Source organism: Stegodyphus dumicola, chromosome X2 (assembly GCF_044657685.1).
Source record: "Stegodyphus dumicola isolate Sdum_Otavi_A_Nest chromosome X2, ASM4465768v1".
NCBI classification, from domain to species: Eukaryota; Metazoa; Arthropoda; class Arachnida; order Araneae; family Eresidae; genus Stegodyphus; species Stegodyphus dumicola.
The window spans coordinates 25413561-25440536 of record NC_140781.1 but is presented as its reverse complement, the minus strand read 5'-3'; the positions used below and the strand labels follow the sequence as shown (position 1 = coordinate 25440536).

The following is a 26976-nucleotide window of genomic DNA, read 5'->3' as shown; positions in this document are numbered from 1 at the left end:
AAAATTGAAGTTTAAAATTACTTTCAGTCCTTGTATAGACTGAAGATTTAATGCTTCAATTAAAGATTGACAGGCTGAGCTATAATTAACTATACATTTGTAAGAATTTTATGTGTATGTGAACATACCTTACATAAAAACACTGAAGTATTTGAAAATATATTTTATTATAAACATATTAAAGAAATCGATATAAAATACGATGACAACAAACTTTCCTTAATTTAAATAATTTCTTAGAACAGCACTTCGATGCATCTTTCTCTTCTTTTCTTATATTACTTCTCTCTCTTTCTTCTTGAACATTTCATAACACAGCTCATGAGCATGACTCCAGAATGGAAGCGAAATGATATTTAAATAACATATCAAAATTACATGGTATTAAAATATTATTCAGCGGTGGCATTTTCTGTAAGGTTGCTCATTTAACTTATCAAAACTATATGATGACTTTTTATATTAACTTTATGATGACTATGATACCATTGAAAACGAAATGGCAAGCAGAACGTAGAAGTCTATCAGTCTCATGCTTCTACATATCATCTGAAGGAAAATTTAATACAGCATCTTTTATTGCTTTGGCAACATATTCTACATTTTTGTCGTTCAGTCCGCAGATGTTTATTCTTCCAGCTGTTGGCAGGTATATGTGATAACGCTGGATCAAGTATTTCACTTGTTGCTCTGTGGAATGAAACATAAAAATGTATTAAAATTATTATTAGTATTCTGTATGAAAAGTTAAATGAAAAAAAGGAAAAGCATATTACATTATCATGTTCTTAGAGATTCATTTCGCAGTATAGTGGAAAATATTTATGCAAACTTAGTTTATATATATATATATATACATCTAAAAACTCAAATTTCCTTTTCGGTAAAACTTCGAAATTTCAAAAGAAGAATTTTTTTAAAGAATTTCGTGTGAAACTTAAATTGTAAAAAATAGCTCATTGATTTAGAAATTATAAATGAAATAAGATGACACAGAGAGTAAGACAAATATTGTGGGAAAGATCCGCGTTTTAATGTGATGTTATGCGGCAGCTTAAAGTTTTGTTCTGAAAATAAAACTGCATTAGCAAATTAATATTTTGACTTTGATCCTAAATACATGCCAATGAAAAAAACTAAGACTGTAGTGAAAGTAAAAAGTTTTGAATTTCCTAATGGGAGTACATGAGTCACATTTTAATGAATAAAAAGGCAGCATTTGAAGGACTTGTTGAGAAAATTTTTCAATTCTATAATTATCTGTAATTCTTGAATGTATAATAGAGCATTAGGCGTTAAATAAGCTATATATCTCTCACTGCAATGTATTTCATTAAACGAAAATTAGAGTAATAAATGAAACTGATATTTTAATAAGGTTTTATTGTTAAATCAGCAATTATTTTTTTAAATTTATATTTATTTTGAGCTTTCTGGGTCAGCTTTTGCTTTTAACACATTTTATTGAAGTAAGTCATTTTGAAAATTACATTTTGTTTTAAATATCAGACCTATCAAAGAAATGTCTTTTTTCTCTTTCAAATATATGCATATGTTGATGCATTTTAAAAATATTTTTAAAACAGTATAAGTCTAAAATTTTTGAACAAAATGTGCTGCTTTTAAATGCTGAAAAGGAAATTTAATTCCACATGAATTACCATTACTTGCACATTTTTTTAAATATTTGTATATACCTGTCAGGCCAGAGTAACAAAACATTCCGATCTGCCGAGTGATATGATCCCAAGATCCTGGAGTACCCAATTCTTGAAGTTTGGTTCTTAAAGCCCATCGCATTCTCTTTATACGTATGGAAATGGTTTTCATTTGATTCTTCCTGAAAAAAAAAAAAAAAAAAAAAAAAGAGTTTGAAAAATCTGAAATGCTGCTGTTTTAAAGAAGCTTTTTAAGTGATTCTGAAATCAGTGTTACCTATGTTGCATGTTTTACGAAAATGGATAATTAGTTGAATGCTGAACTGAGAGTTGGAACTAAAGTTTAGCTTAAGATTGATCAAGAACAGTCAGAAAATTCGTTACTTTAGTTACGCTTTTCTCCTAAAGCTCTCGTCATTATCAGACTTACCTTATTGAGGTCTAAGGAAGAATACAATAATAATTTGAAAAGCTTAATTATGATAATGAATTTTCAGTTTTTGGGAAACTTCCTCGTTTAATGACAGTAGTTGCTCGTAAGAGTTTATTAGGATATTATATGTGGGCAAAATCATTTGTCTGCAGAGGTATAAATAATAGCGATTGAAATATTACACACAGATCTGGCAAAAGGTAGTAAAGATAAAGAAATTCAAGTAAATTTACTTAGGATGATATTAACTCAAATTCCTTTGCATCAATATTACTTACACTTCTCTTCTTGAACAGTTCTTAAATAAAAGAAAACTTAAAAATTTATTTAAAATAAAATAAAATTATTAATTCATACACGTTAAAAGTGCGCAAAAACAAGTACGCTTCTAAATCTTTTTGTATGAATGATTTTATACTTGCAAATTTAAGGTTTTAGTAAATGTAAATTGATTATTTTGTAGGTTTTTATGCTTTCCTACCGTGTACCTCCATTGTGTAACTGTAAAACAAGTCCGGCTAGCAATCGTAAGTTCCAGAGTTCAAGTCCCAGCGAGGGCATTACATATTTTTCACATTTTCTGCTCCGAAATAAATCTAATGACATTAAATTTGGCGCCGAAATTAAAGATGATGGGCGTCACTCCCAGGGGTTGGCAATTGTGACTGGGTTTCTCCTATCGCCCTTTAAGCGCGGGGCATGCAAGTTTTTTCTCTCTGCTTACCGCATGCCTTCGTGGTGTAACTGAAAATACATCCGGTGTGGGCATCGTTGATTTCTTTCGTTTCCTGTTCGAAAGGAAATTCTATGGCTTTGCAGTTTCAGTTTCTACATCTTTTCCAAAAATAAACTGCTTTTGTCACTTTGCTGCTAATGAGAATATGTAAATAAATGAGGTATGAAAAAAAAAAAAAAAAAAAAAAAAAAAAAAAGAATTTGACCTACCAGTCGTCGATGAGAGTGGGATCATTGAGAATTCTGGTTGCGATTCCGGCGCCATGTCTTGGGGGATTGCAATAGTTGCCTCGAATCATCATGGTTATATGCGAACGAACATTAGGTATTACATTTGGATCTCTGAACACTAGAGTTAAGTTGCCTACCCTTTCACCTATGGAAGATAAAATAATAAATGTGTTAAATTTGAAATGCAACATATGAATCCAATAAAACCAGAAAAAATAATTTCGGTTCGCTTTTATTTGCCTGTTAAACCGATAAAAAATTGTGAGTTAATAGTTAATTCAACATAAACATCTAATTTTTACTTACTGTACAGCCCCATATTTTTTGAAAAAGACTGCGCGCATAGCAGTTCGAAGCCTCTGGATACGAAGTAACGAACTGGCCATGCATCTTTGTCCAAATCTCCTGAAGCAATTCCTTGATAGGCGCAGTCGAAGAATGGGAATAAATTTCTCTCCTATTTAAGAAGAAAATCAATCTAGATTTCACTATAAACTTATCATATGTTAGGGTAAATTAAAGAGGAATACAGACGTAGTCAGGAAATTTTCTATTTCTCGGACTGTTCAAAAAGCAAAAATACGGAATCGTCCCCCCCCTTTTTTTATTATAATTTAGGACGCAGATACATTCACGAAATTTTCATTCACCCGAAGCGAACAATTATACATAGTAACGATGAAGTGACATAAACCATTAACATACATTTTTGAAATTGTCGTGCATTAAATTAAATTTCTTCTAAAAAAAATAGAAATTTGCAATACCTTGTAAGGATTATCTTAATTTATCTAACAGTTAAATTTTGAGTTAATGTTACTTTTCTATCTCTTCTTAATTTCAAGCTTACAACTGTAGTCCAGAACGTATTTTTAGAATCGCGTTTAAATGCAAATGAGGAGGAATATTTAACTGGGAAGTTCTACCGACTTCGTTAGAGAGCCAGTGATTCTGACTATCGCGCGTTCGCCTTTTTAGGCTACTCTCTCTCTTAAGCTATTACTACGCTCGGTTGTAGTTTAGGCCCTTGATAGCTTCGCCGTTAATTAGCGTTAAGGAGCCAAGTCTGTTAGAATCTTGATAGCTTCAGCTATATCCTTTAGTTAAGTTTTAGTTCTTAGTTTCCTCAGTTCAAGCCCGAGTGGAGGCTTTATTGTAGCTTCAAGAAAGGAATCGTCTGTTAAAACTTTAGTGGAATAATAAAGGGTAATTTCACCCTTTCTTACATTTTTCTCTGTCTCACGAACTCAAGCGATTATTCGCTTATCAGTTCTTAAGATTCCTCAACTTTAGCTACAGATTAAAACGCCTAAGAATCTTACATCCTTTTACATACTTCCATCTCACTGCGAGATTTCATTTTGAAAGTGCGTTAACTGGTTAACTTTTTATATTTTTCTGCCTTTTGTACACTTGTTTCCAGTTTCCTTCTACCACATTATACAAATTTAAATGGGAAGCTATACCGATCTACCTTCAAATGACGCTGTTCCCTGGGCGACGTTTTAAGTGGCAAATAAATCTTGAGATTTGGCATGAGGCTACCTTGCAACCCTTTGCCGTCCTACCGAGAGTATGATTTAAGTAGTTTGTTTCAGAAAAGAAAGTTAAGTTTATAACAATTTGAATAACCGAAAACGTGATTATTATTATTATTATTATCATGATTAGTATTAGTATTATTATTACAGCAGTAAATCTCACAGCGCATATGATAAAATTTTACGACTTACTTCGATATTTCTTGTACCTTCCGTCAAAGCACAGACAGACTGACAGAGCATTTTGGTTTAGCTGAATGATTGTTTGATTGGAGAAAGGCTAAATGTATCTTTACTTGCTCCAATACCATCCTTTTTATTTGTTTAAGTTTGTCACTGCAGTTTTCACGCTACGGCGTTGTGGCAAAAGAGAAGCTAGAGCGAGCATCAGATGAAATCGATTATGGCCTCGAAGATGCTCGTATAGCTGAACTTTTAATGTGAAGTTATCTAAACTTTTAATGTGTGTGTGCAGCTAAACTTTTTTGTGCACTTATAATGTTGAAGAATTCTTTTTTAAATATATCATTAATTCTTTTATATTTATAAACTTGAAAATATAGCAACTGGAAATCGACCTCTGTGTGTAATAGTAACCTCTTGACTGAACAAGACACTTGAATACACATATAGATGGTCCATCAGCAACCCTTTAAAGTTGTATAGGAAAATACGTAAAGAAAGGATGAAAAATTTTCTATTTTCTAGAGGATTGCAAAATAGATTCTTGTTGCGACTGTTCGATAATGAAAAAGGAAATTTTGCATGAGAATGCTTTACAGCACTTTAGCCAGATTCACCACAGATAAGTTTCACAGTTAGCATATTTCTAGTGCGCTGCAGGTAAGCACATGACACTTAGAAATGCAACTATTTTAATAAATAAAATTAAGCAATTACTGTGAGAGTCTATATTTACTCTCACAATTATGAGAGTCAAATAGAAATTGTGAGCAAAATGGCAACTGTGAGTGAAATAACACTATGTGAGTAAAATAGCAAATTCTGCATTGTAAAATAAAAAAAGAAATTATATAAATAATCTTCAAGGTTCGGAAAATATTGAAGGAAAAAACACACGATTCTTATAAAATAAATTTTCTAAATTTTACACTAAATTTTCGAACACATAAGAATGATTTAGGAATACTAAATTCTCCAAATTTTCTGAAAGACATTCGTATCCATCTTTTGTACTTAAAATTCTGATCCTTTTTAGTAACCAAGAGTTATGCTGTCTTCCCTTGTTATGCGTTTGACTTCTTTGCTAATATAAATCTTCTAAATTTGTAGTTCCATACAAAATAAATAAATAATTCTGGAAGTCATATTTGGTTGTTATGCTGATAATGCTATGAAGTTCTGTCAAATGAAAACTGTACAGTGAAACCTTCCGTAATGATAAATCCAGTGGTCGATCACCTCTGATTATAACTAGTATTTTTTACAACATAAATAAACACCTGATCGCTTCTCTAAAGGGCTACCTGCACAGAAGAATCTTAGATTGTCTCTAAAGGAAATCGTAGATTGTCGTCTTCGGAAGATTTCTCTACTTTCTAAATTTTGTCTATTTTAATGAGAGATTCTGGAACATTTTAGGAGCTGTAATTTAAATATTTTTAGGTGATAAACGCATAGAGAAGAAATGTGCAGAAACTTTTATTGATGGAAATAAATCTGGAATTAATATAAGGAGGAGAATATATTTCAGAACTTAGCCCATAATTTTAAAAATATTTTTCAAGTTATTTTTATGCTTTACTACTTGCCTCCATAACATCAGCAATTTTCATCCACTGTTCTTTTGAAGGATCAATGCCGGTTGGATTATGTGCGCACACATGAAGAATTACAACAGAATATTGTGGAGCATCCTGAAAAGAAAAACTTTTCTGTCATTATTCTATTTAAAGGAAAACATTCACTGTAATTTCTTTGTACGATTACTATTTAAACGAACAAAATTATACAGGCACAGTACAAGTATATTAAAAAAACACTTCAGCTGGTGAAGAATATGTAGTATTAAACTCTTTTAGTTAGTTAATATTTAAACTTATTTTTAAGTGGCTAATGTCTAGATATATAGTTTGTTTCATTATGAAAGTTGTCACGCTTTTTAATTACAAATGATAATTTTTTCACCATAATTTATCAAAACTAATTTGCTTAAACTGTAAATGTAGTTAAAATTTTAAATAATAAATATGCAATTTACTTAAGTATAAAAGTAATTTAGGTAAATTATATATGTAATTTACTTAAATCTAAATATCTTTTACTTACATATAACCACATTTACTTAAATTTGATGTTTCATCATTTTGATCCCGTAGTTAAGCAATAAGCTTTGGATTTTTGCATGAGAGTGAAATTTTTTTTATTTAATTATTTTTCTGTATAGCACAGGCGCAAAGAACGGCACGGGGCGTTTTTTCCCCCTGCGCAGGGGTTCTCAACCACGGGGAAGTTTCTTCGTGGAGGATTTCATATTTTCGTGAGAGAAGGGGAATGCAGTGAGCTCCTTTGAAGCTTTTTATTTAACTCTTAAGAATTAGTTTTAGTTTGTAACTATAAACAACTACTTTCACTCAAGTTTTGGTATTTGCCAATATTTTCTATACTTTTTCTTATTTAATTTATAAAACATACTGGAAAATAATCTAAATAAATGTATAGATGCACTTTATTAAGTTTGAAAAGGAGGAGGGAATGATATTCTAGCAATGGCGAAAGAGGTGCACGAGGCAAAAAAAAAAAAAAAGTTGAGAACAACAGATCTAGCGGAAGCTACTAAATAAGTTTATCCTAAAACTGCTGCTTCTTCGCTGGTTTATTTTAGGCAGTGTATTATAATGAACTTAATGATACACTGATTCTTACTCGCAAGTCATCAAGCATTCCTTCGATGTCCAAACATTTCTTCATCGCATGCCAGTACCTATAAATTCTGCATTCAGCGAAACCAGCATAAGGGAAAACAAGATGATGGCTGGCTGAAAATAAGAAAAGAAATTCTTTTTAAAGTTAAAACACAATATTTTTTATTTTATTTTAAATATATTTTGCTAAACATAAAATACATTCAGGAGAAATTTTAGGTTATTTTGTTTGTTATGTTTCAATTAAACTATCTAAAATTACAGTGGCCACTAGCGGCCACTGGTAGTTCGGTCCGGTTTTCGAATCTGAGCGAACGGGTTGGCTGATGGTAGTTTTCCCCATGTGTAAGGTGCATACGAGCCAGTTTCCCTTAGAAAGTTCTCCATGAAGACATCCCTTCCCTTAGGTGGCTAGTCCTCGAATTCTTTGCCGTAATCAAATAAACCAATACAAACTGAACTAAAGTTACAGCATTGTAAAGGAAGTAAGATTACTATATCGCTTCGCATTACTTCAAAAATTTGGACAGAACTAACATCTTTCTTCATATTTCTAAAGTATTGTTAAGAGCATTTTCCGCTCTAAATTGTTGTGATTGTCAGTAATTATAAAGACTGAAAAAAAAAAAAAAATTGTGGTGTAAGATAGGTAGAGAATGGTAGGAACTGGTTCTCAGATGAAGAGCATCTTTCGAGAATGATGTCTGTTGCTTATATATATAGAATGTTGAACTGCTTGCATTTTAAAATTTGTTACAGAAACTGAACTCAGTGTAGACACCGAGTCTTGATATTTAGGTTTTCATGAACACTTTCATTTTGTGTTTACTAATCATATACAGATTTACATCTGTTATGTAATTTAAATTTTTTTGCTATTATTGTTTACAATGTATGTAAACATATTCCATGTGACAAAGACGCAGATGAGATATTTTAAACTCATAATGAAATACAATAGATTTCAAGAATACGCTTTTTGTTATGAACAAATAAAATAATGTTTTGCTAGAGCATGATTAAAATGGTAATCTGACCCAGAAAATCGTGATCGGAAGAAAAGTACATTTTTCACCAAAAACGAACTGTACTATAAGATATATCCACAGCGTTCTTATAACTGCCTTATTTAGAGGAAAAGTAGGGAAGACAAAAATCTCAGTTGGGCTGCAATTTTGTTACGCACAGGTAGAAAGACGTGTGAGAGATTGGATTAAGCTAATATTTAGTAATCTTAGGGTTATTATTATTTATGAATTAAGGCTTATTCTTTGTCTTTAGCTATTAGTGAAATTAAATGTACAACCCAGATTCATTTACAGAATTAAGTTGAACAAAAATGAATTCAGATAATACATTTTCATACTTTACGAGCTTATTACAAGTAAAGTATTTATTCTCGAATATTATTTAATTTACCTGAATGGAGTTCTTTTCTCCTTCCCGAGCATCAAACTTTTTATTTCGACATTGAATTATGAATAAAGAAGAGAAAAGAAATGATTGATTGAATTATTATATAAGGAAAAATTGATTTTCCTTATATAATAATTCACAGATAATGTACTTCAGTTATCTTTGCAGTTTACATTTAACTGAGGAATTCTCGTACAATTCTCAATTTAATTCAGTATGTCATGGTTATACATTACGGTTTTATATCATGGTTTATATATCATACCTATCATGATTTTATGAGTTTCCAGAGAACTTAGAAATTTAATTATGGTTTCATAAGATTTCTTGCGCTTTTTGCCATGTGTGACATGAATAAAAACTAGTTTCCTTCAAGAAGCCCTCCGCGAAGCCTCAATCCAATTACGCAAACAGCACTTGCATGCTTTGCCATAACCTAAATAACCCAATAATTTACGAGCTTATTACAAGTATAATAAACACTCGTAAAGTATTATTATGACTCGTAAAGTCATAATAATATTATGACTAGTCATAAACGAGTATTATTATTACTCGTAAAGTATTATTACACTCGTAAAGTATTATTATGAACTTTAGTTCGATTGCATTTTCAACTGGCTCAATGGAAAAGAGTAAGACGATGGACTTATTAACTATAGCTCGCAGAATACAGATGCAATTATATGTTTCTTATTTAGCAGAATATAGATGCACTTATATAGATTATAGATTCCTTTATATTCTGAATGTATTAATTTGTGTAATGTTCTTCCCCATACCTCGAACGCAATTTATGTGACGTTTGAATATATACTTTTTATGTCTCATGCATTTAAAATAAATGGTGGTAAGTTTCTTCAAACGCATTAAGAAGGAAGTGTACTTTGCTTAAAATTTGAAAAATCAAAGGTTTCTTTTCTTTTAATATGAAAAGAACAAATCCGTGTATTGCAAAATTATTTACCTTTTTTTACTGGAAACTTCAGATAAGTATATTGCTCTTAAATATAACAAGCTAGTAACAAACGGATATGTGAATGTGTGTGTGTATGTGTATACATATAACATACGCAGAATTACTTCTGAAATAGACAAGAAAGTTATAAATATTTTACTTACGCCAGCATGGATCAGCCATATAGAAAACTGTAAGTTTAGCACATTTCACCAAAAAATCCGCTCCGACTCTGAGAGCACCAGTCCCACCTACAGTCTGCACCCCGAATGCCTGAATAAAAAATAAGTGGTCAGTTTTCGAAATAAGAACAAGTGCAGCTACTTCTCTTTATACTCACTCTTTTAATTAAAAAGATTCTTCGTTTCAGTTTTTTCAATAGACGGACTTTGTTATGAATATTAAATATTGAACAAAATACCAAAATTTTCGGAAATTACGAAAATCATTCTGAGAGAATATGGAATTCTAAAACCATTTTGACATAACAGGTAACTACAGCATAGAATCTTTAAATAAGTTCTCGTAACATAAATAACAAATCATCATAAACGAGAAATAACTCTAAGCGGGGGAGATTTAATTACTTTTGATTTATTTAATGTTAATTAACATGACTTATTAATTTCATGACTGATATTTACCTTTGATTTATTTAATGATTGATATTTACCTACCTTTCTTTTATTTAATGTTTTTCTCTTATCATCAAATGAATTAAAACATGACTTTTAAAACGCAACAGTCCTTCTTCTCCTTTTTAAAATAAACCATAATAAAAGGAAAATACAGAGATATTTACAAAAAATGAGATTGATATTATAAAGTGCTTCACGCGTTGAACTGAGATAAGTCTCTCTGTGAACCTCTGTGCTTGTTGAAAAACTCTTTTCTTTAGGTATGAAAGAGTACAAGTTGCGTTTTAAAAGCAAATTTTAATCTCTAATGTGCAGGGCCTTAAAATTGATCTCAAAAAAACAAAACAAAATGACTTACCAGATAGGTCTATGACCCAGAATACAATAGAACAAATGCGTCAAAAAAAAAAAAAAAAAAAAAAAAAAGGTAAATTAAAAGTAAAATCTCTTAGGCTAACTTGCTGCCTTTTTACGTTATTAGCTTGTTAATAACAATACAACTGAATAAACTATGCGTAGAATTTCTTAAACTTAATTTTATATATTTTATATCATAGAAAAATAGATTCTTAATTTTTTAATTTTTCTTTTTGCTGAAAAGAGTGATGAAGCATTAGTTTTAGAATATACGTCTTGCATTTTCTGGAAGGGGGACGTTGTTTTGGAAAGATATATGAACTTACTCTGTTCTTTTTCAGTGCTATACAATCATTTCCCAGCAGAAGCTTTGTGGCAGCTTTGCTCAACTCTTCAAGGCCCAGCTGTCCTAGATACTCGTGGCTTAGGTTATTTCCGGATGTAATTTCTTCCTCCACTTGTCTTACAACTGGCAAGACCCATGGTCTTCCTTCCTCATCACGGTATGCTAAAGAGAAAGATTTGATTAAAGGCATGAATAAACATGTTTAAAAAACACATAATAAAATATCATCAGCAAGCCTAATGAAAAACAATTGTGAAAAAAAGCTTTTCTTCAGGGTAATGGAAGCAATCAGTCATCAATGTAACACTGAAATAAATCAGTCACTTTTTTACCTGTAATTGTTTCCATTATTTCATGAAACAAGAAGAGCAAATATGACTTGAGGGAAAATTACTGTAGCAAGCCCACTACAGATTACATGTCCACAGAATGATTTAGCCTCAGTATTTAAACGAATTACTTTTCTGAGGAATTGCCAATTCGGTTTTTCTCCTCGACAAATATAAATACATTTACACATACGGTTTCTCTTTATTAATAGCCCAATCAAAGGCTGACCCGCTAAAATTTTCATGTCTACGTTTTCTTAATTCTTTCTTTATTTAGTTTTTACTAATTTGCAAAGCCTTGAGAGAGTGTATGAAATGATGAGAAAGAAAATCGATTGAAAGAATACATTATATTTAACTGGTTAAAGAAGCAAAAAACTTTATGATTTTAGGCAATGATATAAGTATTTCTGGGAGCAAAAAAGCGAAAATATGATGTTGAAAGAACTGTGGTCACAAAAACCTTAAATTGTATCTAAAGCGCGCAAATACCAGTTATAAATGAAATACTTCTAATTATTAATTTAACCTATATATTGGTTGTTAGAATGACCATTAACAACTAATTAAATGAGTTATTAGTAAGCAACACAAATCTGATAATATAGAAAACCCTTACTCTCAGCGATATATAACCATATACAACTCAGGAGACTCAGCGATATATAACATATATAACCATATACAACTCAGGACACTCAGCGATATGTAACATATATAACCATATAAAACGTTGCATGAACGAAAGATTACTGGCCATCAGCTGCGGCCAGATGTTGAATACTCTATTTGTTGCTTTCTTTTCGAGGTAACACGCCTCGCACGGGAAATTTGTTTAATTATTATTATAATTATTATAGAATCTTTCAGAGGATTCTTTGTATTATCTATCAACACATTTTTGAATCAATTCGCATTTTAGTTACAACTACAGAGTGCTCTGACTAGGCCAGATGTAATTACGATCAGCGTGTACTTCTGTTGGAATATGAATTATTCACCTTGCTTTAGTTTATTGGACCGAGAAATTTTATTTCAAGCTCTCATTTTAGTCTATTACTGACTAAGCAGTAAATATGCGACTCAAGAGACATCTTCAGTTTTTAAAAGGTACTTGTGCTGTAGAAAAACCAACTTTTCGGCATTAAAATTTGATTTCTGGGATTATTATCTAATATGGGAAACCTCATGAAAGGAGCAACATAACCGCCCAACCAGGACAGTGGTTAGCGACACTGACTGCGGTACAGAAGGACCACCCGGGTTCAAATCTTGGAGAAGCCATGGATGTCTGCAAATGTATAGAGTCTGTGCGGCATGGGGGCACTCTAAATATGCAAATCCTTTCTATATAGAATAATTTCTACATAGAATCTTTCTAAAGTTCTTTCTAGAGGTTGGTGGTAGGAGAAGAGGGGTGGCAGAGCACCCCCCCCCCATCAAAATTGGAGGCGGAATTAAGGACCGTTGTGCTGTCACCTGTATGGTGCTCAAGGATCTTGCCAACGATAGGCACAATCTTGCACTCCTTGTCGGAATGAATTTCGTGGGCTTGTTCTGATATTACTGCCAGAAAAGTGAGATAAGTCATGAAAACAAGGAGCAACACACTTCAATACAAAACAACAGTAATCCTTTTTGGTTATAATCAGGGCAAAGCAACGAAAGCTGTCTGGCAAGGAAGTAATGACTTCGAGGAGGACTTTTTCAGGTATACCAGCTCATATTCCTATTGCATGCAGAGAGAAATCGCAAAAATGTTCACGCAGCAAATACGTTCAGCAAGACCAAAACTCAAGTCGGACTACAAATGTTAAGGAGTCTTATTCAACAGGCCACTGTTAGGTTTACAGCAGTAAAATAATAAGAAACTGTTTATAGTTCAACGGAACTTGCAGAGGAATTTTGAAGGTTCAAAACGTCATTCTTTTCTACGCTACTCTAGACGACATTTATCTCCATCTAGAGAACATATAAAAAATAAGTTCGTTAATATAAAATTCTAGTAACATAGACTTGAAACACTCTCATTTTCATTCTTTCAGTAGACTAAAAATGCTGTCCTTGAATAAGGAGAACTATGTGTTAATTTGACTTGACTATGTGTTAATTTCTTTAAAAAAAAGGAGAAAAGGGGGAAACGAAAAAAAATCAAGTTTTCTAACAGAATAACTAGTTACAAATACCTCATATTGCAAACCAATATTATGAAATATTTGAATTTTGATAAACAGTTTATTTGTTTTTATAAAAGTTTCCGTCCGAAACTAATATAAATCTTGCATAGCGTGAATAAAGCTTCTTAATGATTACAAAAGTAAAACTTTCTGCCGAAATCTATGAGATACTGGTTATTTAAAAATTCTGCTGCATTTGCAGTGACTTACAATATTTAAAATTCGAATTAAATTTAAATATCACTTACTAATCTGTCATAATATTGCTTTTTATACAGGCAACTTATTAGTATATGTTGGTCATGTGCTACTAATATGATCAATTAAGGAGAAAGTTTATATTTGCTTTTTGGCATCTTTAAATGTCAGCTGAAGGAAAAAAAGCATTTACTAAGCAAACGCCCATGAAAAATTATAATTTTCGTTTCCCGTAATATATTCCTCTAATTTGACATTATGAATACTTTATCTTAAATAAAAATTAAATTAGTTGTCGTCCACCTATTTTTTTCAAACTCAGAAGTAATGAACATTTAGAAGAATCGTATGCTGACAATTGCGGCGCAAGAATTTTTAACGGTGTATTTTTTTAAAACTTTTAATAGATAAATTCTTCAACTCCGGATATTAAATATTTTTATTCACTTTAATTTAATATACAGTCAGCCATGAGAACTGCTGTGAAATTGTCATGTATAACAACATGGGGAAGGCTGAGAAAAGTCTGTGGTTTCTTGAATTTAATTCATTAATGGCTCATCGCAATAAAACTGGATTTATGCAATTTTTGTCTAAGCTATCATATTACAGTTAAAAGGATCATTATTTTTCATCCTTTACAAAATTCTGCCCAGGCGTTGTTTATAACTATTCATATATAAATGTTGTTTATAACGCTCATTCTGTCCTATCACATAATATACATGCTTCTGGCAAATATAAGGAAAAAAAAAAAAAACCCAGCTATCACATAAAATACATACTTCTGGCGAATATAAAGAGCTAAGTAATTCCCTAACCTCAATATTTTGCTCTTTCAAACGACGCGAGCTTTAAGGGAGATTGCGTAATATGAATGAAGTTAAACGACCTGCGAGAAACTACAGAAATGTATTACTACTTACTCGCTTTGTGTGACCTTTCCTGCCACAAGCTGTAAAAACATTTGATTCCAGTCACGCGTTTAACCAAGTTTTTTTCTCACTTACAAACAAGATTCAAGATTTGTTTACACAATTACGGATTTCAATACTTGGGTAGTCGACTCTTCAGGAATGATTACTTTTAATTTAGAGTATAATGTTAATCTCTTTTTTCCATTTCAGCAGACAGCTTTTCCGGTTGTGTAACGTCCAAGTTAATTGCGATGCGTTTGACCTCTAAACGTGCAATATCAATGATAGTAGATTCCGTTGCTTGAGGAAAGTAGATTTCTTTTGCTTTTGCATTTCTTTAAGGTTTTTACATTTCTTTAAAATATGATCAAGTTAGGCCAACTCTTCTGCGGGTAGAAAAGTGAGAGAAGATGAATCTTACTTTTAGTTCTTGAAATTTATATTAATTATATTAATTTATATTAATGTCAACATAATTTATGTTTTACTGATAATGGAATTATATTTTCATAATTTATGTTTTATTGATGATGGAATTACGTTTTCTTCTATGCGGGACGGAATTTTATATTAAGTTCAGATTTTATAGTTCCCCCCTGCTTTTTTTAAACTTAGCTACATTTTGTAACCCAAATAAGTTTATAATTTTTCATTTTATAACACATTTTCTAAACAAATCACTGCATTAAAAAGCTTTTAATTTTACTTTAAAAACACGCATTTTAATTGCATAAATTTTTAAGGAAACGCAAGATCCGGACAGTTATGTCCCTATTTTTTAGAAACAGTTAATCATTTGCCCACAGTGGGACTAAAAAAGGGCAAGAAATTTGATAAAATTTATTCTTGTTTTAAAGGCTAAAGTCAGTATCGAATAATGAAATGAATGCCAGGATTTCAGTCTCTTTTTAAATTTTTTTGACTTCATGCAAAGACATCATAGAATTTGATATGTTAAAAATCCAGCCATAATTAATCTTACTTTTCTTCTTCTTTAATATGTTTGGATTTCAAGAAACAATATTTTTTTATGATGTTTATATTGTGCTATTTTACGGAAGGTAATTGCAATAAATAACATAGCTGTGCTTAATTAAGACATATCTGTGCTAACAAGAACCCAAAATAATTTGCTTCATAGTTAAATAATAATATTTGCAAAGAACATATGTCTTCTATCTATTGACATTTCTATCTATGTGCGACTCATAATTTGCCTTCGAATTCTTTTACTGATGAAGAAGCAGACCTGGAAAGACATTTAGACTTTTTAGATAGACGAACGCATGCAAAAGGAAATGTAACAGTTCTTACAAACTTATCTTTCAGTTTTGCCTGCTTAAAATCATCAATCATTTGAAAAAGAAGAATTCAAATTCTATCACACGATTTCCTCTAATATAAATGATTTTAAGCATTTCAATGTCATAGTCCAATATGTCCGTGCAAGGAAGGAATCATCTGCATTAAGCCTCGTCGTGGTCTCTCTCTCGTCGTAGTTCTAAGACCTCCAAAGAAGGAATCTAAAGCTGGAAAACATATACTAGAATCTTATATGCTAAGTTTCTATCTTTAATTTTGTTTAGAGTTGTAGTAGATAAATAATCGATATAGAAGTAACCCATCATCATTTGTATAACCTAAGGTGGTTATTTACTAGTACCTGTTCACAGAAACTAACTCAAGTTGTCTTAAGAGTTTATTTTCGAGATAAGAAATAATGTTTGCTAAACACCATAAATCATCGAGGACTAGATAGCCATACTTGAATACCCTTGAAAGTTCTTGCTGTCGTCCTCGTTAATCAAATCCAGCTTAATTTTTCCACAGCCGTCGTGCTTATTCATTTATTTGAAACAAGAGCCTCTCTCTACTTGGTGCATTTTAGAGTACAAAATTAAATTGCTCCTGCATGAAAAGTTTCGTAATCCGCAGGAATCCTAATACCGTTTCCTATTAAGATCTTCAAATGAACGCGTTAACTTAATGGTGCTGCTTAAAGAAGGTTATATCACTGCAACATCTCCTGTTGATTCAAAAGAAAAAACTCACAAGTCTAATCCTTTTCTTATAACCTCTAAGGCATTTACTTTCCTTTTTAAATAAAATAGTCCGAAGACTTTCAGGCAGAGTTGCGTCAGGATTTTGAAGAAAACAGTTTATGTTCCATTAACTAAAAGCCTGGAGGTAATTGCCGCATTAGCATTCTAAAGCAAGCATGGCATCAACTGGAGATAGAAAGTTTATTTAAAAAGTTTTATTCCCCACTGACCCATTCCCTCGAAACCTGCAACCCCACTTTCACTTAGGATCCAGCTGTAAGGTCTTGAGTGGGAGGACCTCCATTGGACGAAAAAGAAGAAATAAAAACTGAAGGGGAGACTTGATTAAATAACTTTGGGAACCGGTCGGTACATGATTTTGGGGCATAGCACAGTTTTAGGGGAACTAGTTTAAAGACCGAGCTCTGCCCTCCAACTCATTTGTAGTCATATCAAAACTCACAACTTTCCATAATCGTTGCGTAACACCTTGGCACAGAAAATAAAATTTCTGAACGTTCGTTCAATTGTGTGTCACGGTTTACATGAGATATTTTCATGAAGTGTTTAGTTTTCGAGTTCTAATTCTTGTGTCATTTAATAAATCTCTTGCTACTAAATGCTAATCATGAATTACTTCATTTGGCATATGAATAAGTTGTTCTCTTTTTCTAAAGATTCGTTCAGACTGTTGAGTGACTGAACTAGCAGCTTATATAAGAGATTTTCCACTCTTGTATTTCTTTAAGTTATAGTGCATACATAATTTAAATAATTAAGTTCATTATATGAGTGAGAAAGAAAAGTACACATATTCAAGTAGCCGTTCGATTACATTTGATGGTTTTGAGTGTAACGATTCCAGGAAAACATATAAAACCCACGTCCATCATTTCCTTCTTTTTTCGTGTTCTTTTAATCTCTTTCGATTCCTCTATTTGTATGAAATGCATATGAGTGCTTATGCTTATCGCGCACGTTAAGACATGAACTCAGAGTTATGCATGAAAATAAAGATTATGATGAACGATTTCAAGTCTAAATTTACAGATTATGATCAGATAAATAGAAACACTGCGTTATTCAATAATCCACTCAAGTGAGGAAGAACCATCTAAATTACAGTTGTGATTCTGATCTTCAGAGTGATCCGTCCTTTTATAAAATTATAATAGACCAAAAAAATAATGAATGGGTTCCTAAATAGTGAACGCCAATGATTATTTACGTGAACGGGCATTTTCTAATATGAAATCTGTCAGGAATTACTACAAAAGCTGTCTCACAAACTGTTCCCCACTCCATTTTTGGTTATGCGCAGCAACAGAAATTGATGTGGAAATCTTAAATCTTCTAATTGATGTTGATCGCAGTCTTAGGTCACATTCGATAAATATGCTACTTTTAAAATGCATAATTATATGTTTCTCTGTAATAATTAATAAACCTAACTATTCACCAGTATAATATGGGAATATATTTTCATGTTACGGCCTTCCACCTGGTATGTATATGCCTTTGAGACTCTCAGATTCATTGCAAATGGACACCCCTGATAGGAAGGAAGTCTATGGCTCTCAGCATGAAGAAGATCGGGAGGTGGATGCTTCTTCCATCTTCCAAAGCGGGCAATGTAGTAACTTTTGAGCTTTCAGACTCAAAAATGTCTTTTTGCCGAAAGGAGTTAAAACGGAATAGCTAGCTATCCATGCTCAGGATTTAGAATTTGTTAGCTTTAATACTATGCCTTATTTGTTTAAAACATTTAAAGCACAAAATTCTAACATGCATATGCAAGATATATTGACTTTGTAGGTGTATAATGGCTAGTTAGCCATGCTCAGAATTTGGAATTTTTTAGCCTTAGTAATATCTCTACTTTATTTATTAAAAATATTTTAACCACATAATTCTCGTCTGAAAAGAGTGTTGCCTATTTTAATATTTTCTGCTTTCCTATTTATTCGTAGGTATATATTAGTGCGCACAGATAGAAAGAAATTCATCAAGGCAATTAAATAACTATAAAGAATTTAACTAAAATAGGACTAGTGGCAATTACTATCGAACAATTGTTATAAGAACAAATTAGGAAAGGATTAGCACACAAGCCAAAATTTGAGAAGTCATTTTGACTTCAGGTAGACTTTATCTTACAAACTGTGTGGAAGTGCATGGAGATCTCTAACTGATGTAAAAGGTTTTTACCTTTGAAAAAGGAAAAGGATAATAATATCACAGCGTTTAAATAAAAAATTTTCAATGGAATAAACTAAACTACTTTGACTAAATGTCAGATTTTTTACTAGGCAAACATTCAAAGGCTAAAAGAATAAATTCTTTCTGTTTTCTTTTTTTCTTTTTAAGCGATAAAAAATATTAAGTTACGTCATTACTTAAGACTCCACTAAATGAGGTTTAACTTTGCCCTTTATTAAAAGATGGATACATTTCCTACCCTCTTTTGATCCGTGTTTTGTTTAATTCAATACAGCTGCAGTTTCAAGCTACATGTGCTTTGTAATACTTGAAGACGAAACAAGTAAGAGATTTTACTTATAAGTTAAAAAGCGTATTCTTGCTTAGACAAATTGAAAAGTATGAATTCCTAAATCACAACGACGGATAATTTTTGGAACTTAAAATTAATCAGTCGACAGCAACATAAATTACAAGTGAATTGCATTCCTAACTCGAAATTTATCTTCATACTTGCTGTTTTGAGGTTCTTTTATTTAATACATATTTCAGCATGAGAGGAGAATAAAAATACTAAAATCCTAGAATTCCTGTCTAATAAAATAAAATATCATTATAATAAAAAATGCAAGAATATTTCAGTGTTTTATTAATTATTATAATGTGTTTAATAAAGTAGAAAATAAATGATTATTTAATTTATCCCAGGCATGTTTAACCCGATAGCCTCGTGCTCCCTAACGCTGGTTGATCCGGCCCGCCTCGTATAACTGAAATACTATGTTGAATTTAAAATTGAGAGCTGACTAGATGTGTATGGCTGCTTACTCTAATGAACTAGTTTTGCGTCTTAAAAAACTCAAAGAGCAATTAATAAATGGTATTTTTAAACAATGACAGCAATCAACGAACAATATCTCGTTATAAAAAAGAATTTAATTCCATTTGATTCTCACAAAGCCATGTAAACAGTAATATATAGGTGGTACAAATACCATTTCTTTTTAGAAAATTTTCAGGACAGATTTTTAAGATTTTGAAAACTAACAGCAGTTTTCTATATTTGCTAAATTCCAATCTCAGTTAATATCAAAGTTACTTGTGAACTTACAAGTATAGTTAAATTCGTACTATATAGAGTAAAACTCGTTATGTAAAGAAATATGTAAGCAGACTTTGTAAATTTTACCTTCTTGAAAAAAGTATTTCATGAAAGTTATACTATTCATGACATCTCTTTTAGAAATCATGTACGTCTGAAAGCAAACTTTGTATTTTTTCCCGTGTGATGTAACCACAAAGTTAAATAAGAATAAAAGTTTCGATGAACTTTTGAGTACATTCTTTGCATCCATCCATCTTTACATCCTCTCTATTGTCCATCTATTATACATAGATATACAGGCACTAACATAATAAAGACTCAATATGCACATTAAAATTGCTGAGTTCATATATTTTCTTGATAAACACGTTTTGGATAAAAAAGTAAATATATTTCCATTCACTGAGATAGAAATATTATATTTTTTGTCTTTAATACACTTTAAACTCTGTGTTGCAGCCCTTAGCGTAACTTTTCTTAGACTGTGTGGCCTTCCTCTTATCTTTTTGGGCAATGAGGCCCTGAAGTTTTGAAAACTTGGACACCTTGTAGAGACATTAGGTATTTTTTGGAAGCAGGCAAGATGAAAAATGAGCAATCGGCTTCGCCGGGAATCGAACCACGGAACTCTGGATACCGGCCCAGCGTGCAGAACCACTACACCGCGAAGGCACGCTAGGAAGGCTGGAGAAATACCTTATAACCTTTGCTTTAGTTTTTCAACTTGCTGTTTTCAGCTGAGGTAGAAGTATCAACAGAAGATTTATAAAGCTTCATTTAGAAATACCCTAATTCTTCAGTCAAAATCTTAGTTATCTCAGTGGAATATTATTAGTACAATTGTAATCGCATTTCATTCAATGGAAATTCTCCTAATGTGAAACTTAAAGTTAAATATTTTCAAAATTTTAAGCGATACAACGGAAATTCTACAAGCCCTAGAGCAATTTCTTTCCTATAAATATTAACTTAAATTGTAACCTCCTTCTTCGGATAGATCAAAACTGCAATTATGCATGACAGTTCTTCCTTAATTTAAGAAACATAGTACTTCAACAGCGACACTGCATTGCATCATATTTTAGATAGAAAAGTTGTTCTGACGGTACAGCGACTTCCACTGATAATCGTTAAATAAAAATAGTCATTTAAGATTTCGTTTAGAAAGAATTCACTTAACATTCTCTCAACTTAATAAAATAAATTAGTACTGCAAATTACGCTACTTTGCTACTGAAAAATTCTTTACCAATGGAATGAACAGAGTAATATAAAATGATAAGTTCTGAAACAAGCCTTTCTTAAGGTTGCACAGACTGACGCTGGTATAACGAGAAGGAGGAAGGGGGGGAAGTGGGAAAGAAATTAAAAAAAAACTGCTTCGGGACCTCTCACCTTCCCCCCTCGCGTTCTGCGTGTTTTGTTTTTAAGTCAACTCAATTTAAGTTTTAAGTCACTTTTGCTTTTAAATCCAGTTTTATGGTGATAACGAATCGAACAAAAGAACTTGCAGCGTAGGTACCCAAACAGAGAAAGAAATGAAACACATATTTGGGTACTCAATCAGAAGAAGAAATGTAACATATATTGGGTACCCAAACAGAGAAAGAAATTAACATATATATTGGGTACTCAAACAGAGAAAGAAATGTTACATATATTGGGTACCCAAATAGAGAAAGAAATGAAATTAATTCTCCTGATTATAATATTGTTAAGCAATGGAAATGACTTAAATCAAAGCAACGGCATATTTCTAAATAACAACCGAAATAAATTTAACAGTGAAAGAAGAAGGCTTTATTAAGTAATCAGAATCTGAAATAAGTCCACCATGCAGAACGGAAAACTCACTGAAAAACGTTCCTCAATTAAAATGTTCACAATTAAGCAAAAAAACAATGAATTAAACAAATTAACTGCCAACTCAAAAAATTTAATACAAAAGGGCTAACAAACTAAGCGTGAGGAATCTCTTAAGAATGGATATGTACAAATTAATTTTAAAATAGAACCTAAATTAAATGAGAATTAATTAAAAGAAAAGTGGATATTTAAATAATTGAAAATGAGCAATATAGTTTTAAAATTTTCCTTAAAACAGAAAAGACTTTTCTCCAATCTTGGTAAAAGAAAAAAGTTTGTTTCAACATCTTTAAGTCATAGAAATCTATAAAACAGAGATAGAAATATTAAAAATATCACTCCAGATCTGATGCATGTAAAAGTTTCAATTATAGCGTGCTAAAGTTAATGTGCAAAATATTTATTTGCGTTACAAAGGTGCATTTTAATCTGAGGAAGCAAACGTAATTTACGGAAATGTTTTTATTGTCGTATGATTGCAAGCGCGTTTTGAATCACTAGTTGGTGCCGAAAAACAAATTATCTTCAGTTTGTTTGCTATGGGACCCAAAATTTCAAAGCACATTGATAAGAGCTTTTGTTCTTTCGCCTTCAACCAGAATCATCGAGCAAGTTCAGATCCTTTCACGCATTTTGAACCATTTCTGAGAATGACGGCCTTGACATAGAACTGTGAAAGTTTGTTGCCTCTAGCACGAGAAGAACCGGATTCCCGTTAATCTGAGGACACTTAAAGAAGTAAGAAGAGCAGCATTTTTTTATCCTGATTATCATTCAAATTTGTTTATGTATATTTCACTGCGAGGCGTAATACTATTAAATTCTTATTTAGCGAAACTTCATAAAATCATTCGAAGAAATATTAAGCTGGTTATCTGGATCAAAGACTTTATGTAAAGTGTTCGCAAGAGCGATTACAAAAAATACTTGTACGGGTTATTTTACTCGTTGAAAGATGAGTGCAAGATTAAGAATATGACAACTTACTTAATGCAGTAATTATATTCTAGAAATCTTTCTTCAATAGGAGATCAAAAACAGAATCTCTCATTTTGCCACTGAGTCAACAAAAATAATATTTAATGATTTTTTTTACTCATCATCAAATTTTTGTTACTATTTCTTGTTATCAAACTTTTTGTATCAAAATACATTACTTGAACGGATAATCGTGACTTAGAACTTTCCCAATGATTTCAAGTTAGCTTTGCTTTGAGTGTATTAACTATTTAGAAACTAGTTATAAGGTATTTCTCCCACCTTCTTAGCGTGCCTTCGTGGTGTAGTGGTTATGCACGCTGGGCCAGTATTCCAGAGGACCGTGGTTCGTTCCCAAGGAAGGTGATTGCTCATTTTTCATCTTACCAGCTTCCAAAAAAATCCTAATGTCTCTACATAGTTACCTGCTTTTTAAATAATCAGCTTGATCAAAATTATTTCACCCATTATATAAGCTAGCAAATAATGAATATGCATCTGAATATAATTTAAAGTGAAAGTTTTGATATGCTCTACTTTGATTAAAAAGTTTTGAATTAGTACAATTATAATCGCATTTCATTTGAATTAAGAGTTCCAAACGAACCTCTCCCCGTACAATTAACTATCAATATTTTCAATTAAGGCTAAATAGACCTCTTTAGGTGAAAACTGTTTCATCTTCCTTCAAGCGCAACAGATACTTCTATCTGAATCACAGGTAATAACAATACATCTGTCATTCCTGTTATTTCAGGAATTTCCTTAGAAATATTTTCTTTTCTTGAAAAACTACTTTTCAAACTATTAGACTATAATGATTTATTAAAATAAGAAAAGTGTCTGTGACAAACATAGATTGCAGCTTGTAGCTTAAATAATTCTACATGCGATTCAAATTTCACAAATTATTTTGCTAACTCCTCTTTGCAAAGGTTACCCATTTTATAATGAAACAGCATGTACAAAACTATGACACCTTATTCCGGAGACTTTAGTTTTGGAGCTCGCATATTTCAGAAAGAATGCTAGTGCTTTTATGAATCTTCAGATTCTTCCGTCTTCAGGTATCAGTAAGCTACAACATCTAGATCATCAGAATAGTTGTTCATAACGGGGTCTCTGCCGAGGTCGATTGGGTAGATAAGATAATCGAAAGACAGTTATTTATCTCACTACCTATGCTCGATGGTTGAGCGGGCTGGCTGAGTGGGTATTTCTATTGGTTTTCCTCAGTTGAAATTCAACAACAAATTTCCGTTGAAAAGTATCCCAAAAAGGCATATATAAAACCCTCTGAGTGATCCACGAAATAATTTGCCTACCTAAAATACCGAGCGCATTTTGCGAGCAATGATTCTCTTTAACTTATGCTATTCATTCCTCTCTACCCTCTTTCAGAAATGGTAGTAAGACAGAAATGATAAACTGGAATAGAGCTCAGTCTTAAAATTCATATTACTATTGAACAGACAACGAGGACATTTAAGATGTTATTAAACTGTTAAAATATTAGTAGCTTATTCTTCATTACTCTTTCTTAACATATTTTTAAAAGAGAGGCTCCAAATGATACAGCAATGTAAACATACATAAACATCCACGTACAATTTACAGAGTACAAATAGTCACTCGACTAAAAAAGGGTATAAAAATATTAGAAACTAAGACTTAATTTTGTTGATGAATGGAAAGCAAATGATGTGGGTAAATTTAAATTTAAGAATAAGAAGGGGAAATCTTTGCATATTTATGAAATTTAACAGTTTAAACTCAAAGTAACAAGAACTATTTTTGAAATCAAAACAGAGAACATAGAAAGAAATATATTTCATCCGCTTTAATCTGATTTAAACAAAGAAACCCCTTTTCAAAAAAAGGAAAAAAAAAGGGGGGGGATGAAAGTAGGGTTACTCTTGCATTTTATAGCAATTAAATAAACGTGAGTATTTAAAATATACAGTCTGAAAGAGAGAAATTAGAGTACACAATAAAATCGAGAAGTCTGTTGTATCAGAAAATTATGGAAACACATTTGGAATTATACAGATACTTGTATTTGCTAATATATCATCGTTGAATATCCTTCTATCCAGTTGATATTAAATTCTCTTTAAAAATAAGGCCCAAGTAAATGTTGTTGAACAGCAATCACTTTTCACTGTGAATGATATTTATGATGTCATTTGAAAAAAAAAAATGCTAATAAAAAAAATTAAAATCTACAAGGTCCGTATTAAAATAGGTGATTTTTATATACTTATATTTTTATATATTTAAGGAACCTTTTAATGATGGATATCTGCAGAGCTATTTGAGAGGTTATTGTGTTTACAATATTATGATAGTGAAATGAACTTTACTGTTGTTCTTACCTCCGATAGTGAGGTCAACTTTCTTTGCAAAATTGTCCTCATGATAAGCTTTGTGGAGAGCAAAGATCTCTACTGGGGGCGCTGGGTCTACGGTAGAAAAGAGAGAGTTGTCCTCCCCAGTTCGGACGTCGGGGTGCCCGTTCTCGTAGGGGTAGATCATCTGGGACATTGCTGAAGGAACAAACGGGTGAATGGTGTGAGTTCCGATCTGAATCCCTGTGTGCGTTTTCATAAAGAATTAACCACGAGCTCATTTTATGCTCGCGCGCTGAACTTACTCAGGCACGCTGTTCGTCCACTAGCCGAATGACGTAAGCTGGCACTCGTCATCTAATTGGTTGATCGCCACGCGACCTTCCTGTCTCTAAATCTCTCCGTTACGCTTTCTATTACGGCTGCCGTTCGAGGCTCACCTTTCTCAAATATAAGAAAGAATCTCGACGATAATGAGTAATCATTTGTTTATTTCATTTCTGTTTAGTTCGAAGGTTTCCTTCCTTTCCCTCCCTTTTCTCTAATTAATAAAGGAAATGTATTTTTTCTGAGAAATAGGATTTATTTTGGTCATATATTTCCTTCTTTCTGGGATGTAGAATTTTCTCAATGAATAAGAAATCTGTGAAAGAATATTGAGCACTTAAAGGACAATCTGAAAACACAATATTGTAGATATCGCAAGCAATAAAAACATTATGTGGCAGAATTTCTCTGAAAAAGACACCGCTGTGATTCTCCATGGCAGTTTTATATATACATATTGTTGAAATAAATGTGCTAATGCGTCACAGTCACTTACAGAAAAAATACATATATTTAAAAAGAATATTAGTGCATTTATGCTAAGTAAAATTTTATGAATATTCACATAACAGTTAAATACAAAGAGTTCGAAATTAATTTCTCACAATAATTTCAAAAATTAATTTCGAACGTCTACGGAATGTCTTTCACATGAATGGTTAATGTTTCGGTTTTTAAGTTCAATTGTAAATATACGGAGTTTAAATTCACATCAGCTCATTTAAACTCATTTTAAACTCGTGTTTGTATTTTACAATTACACTTAAATATGTTTTCAACTGCAAGGTAGCTTTTATAATATACTCCAAAATTTGTCGTGTGTACACTCTTCCGCAGAAACTCTCTCCCTCAATGTTTAAAAAGTGATAAGAAAATTCATTCCCTTTTCCTCACAATTTGAGACTAATATGTACACCTGAAATAACATACAGTTTCAAAAATCAAAAGAGGAACAAAACTTTGTGTATTTTGTGACATAATTAGTAATTATATAACAGAAGAAAGAAGGAATATAGAAAACTTTAGAAGCTTAATTGTAAAGCATTTGATTTCTTCAATGTTTTTCGGTTTAATGGCTGAAGTATTTTATAGTATCAGTATATCGGTAGGTCAGGACCAGGTTGTCAATTAAAGCAAATACACTTCTGCGCAAAATTAAGATAATTTGAAAAATAATGTCTACTTCTACGAAAAGTATTGAACTGAAGGTGCCAATTATACGGCCGAAGAATTATTTTGAATTATTCGAAGTCGAATACGTATGCTTACACGCGCGACTCTGTGGAGCCGTG

The 26976-nt window shown here is 31.9% G+C and overlaps 1 protein-coding gene across 1 annotated transcript; it reads right to left on the bottom strand.

Moving 5' to 3' along the window:
• Window positions 1-148: 148 nt before the first annotated feature.
• Window positions 149-25625, bottom strand: LOC118202878 (aspartate aminotransferase, cytoplasmic-like). Its single transcript, XM_035375091.2, has 9 exons — window positions 25385-25625; window positions 11179-11360; window positions 10022-10130; window positions 7485-7597; window positions 6371-6475; window positions 3364-3514; window positions 3037-3202; window positions 1698-1840; window positions 149-690 (listed from the first exon to the last, which is right to left on the bottom strand). The coding sequence occupies exons 1-9, from the start codon at window positions 25614-25616 to the stop codon at window positions 539-541; spliced, it is 1353 nt and encodes a 450-aa protein (XP_035230982.1). The 5' UTR covers window positions 25617-25625; the 3' UTR covers window positions 149-538.
• Window positions 25626-26976: the final 1351 nt, after the last annotated feature.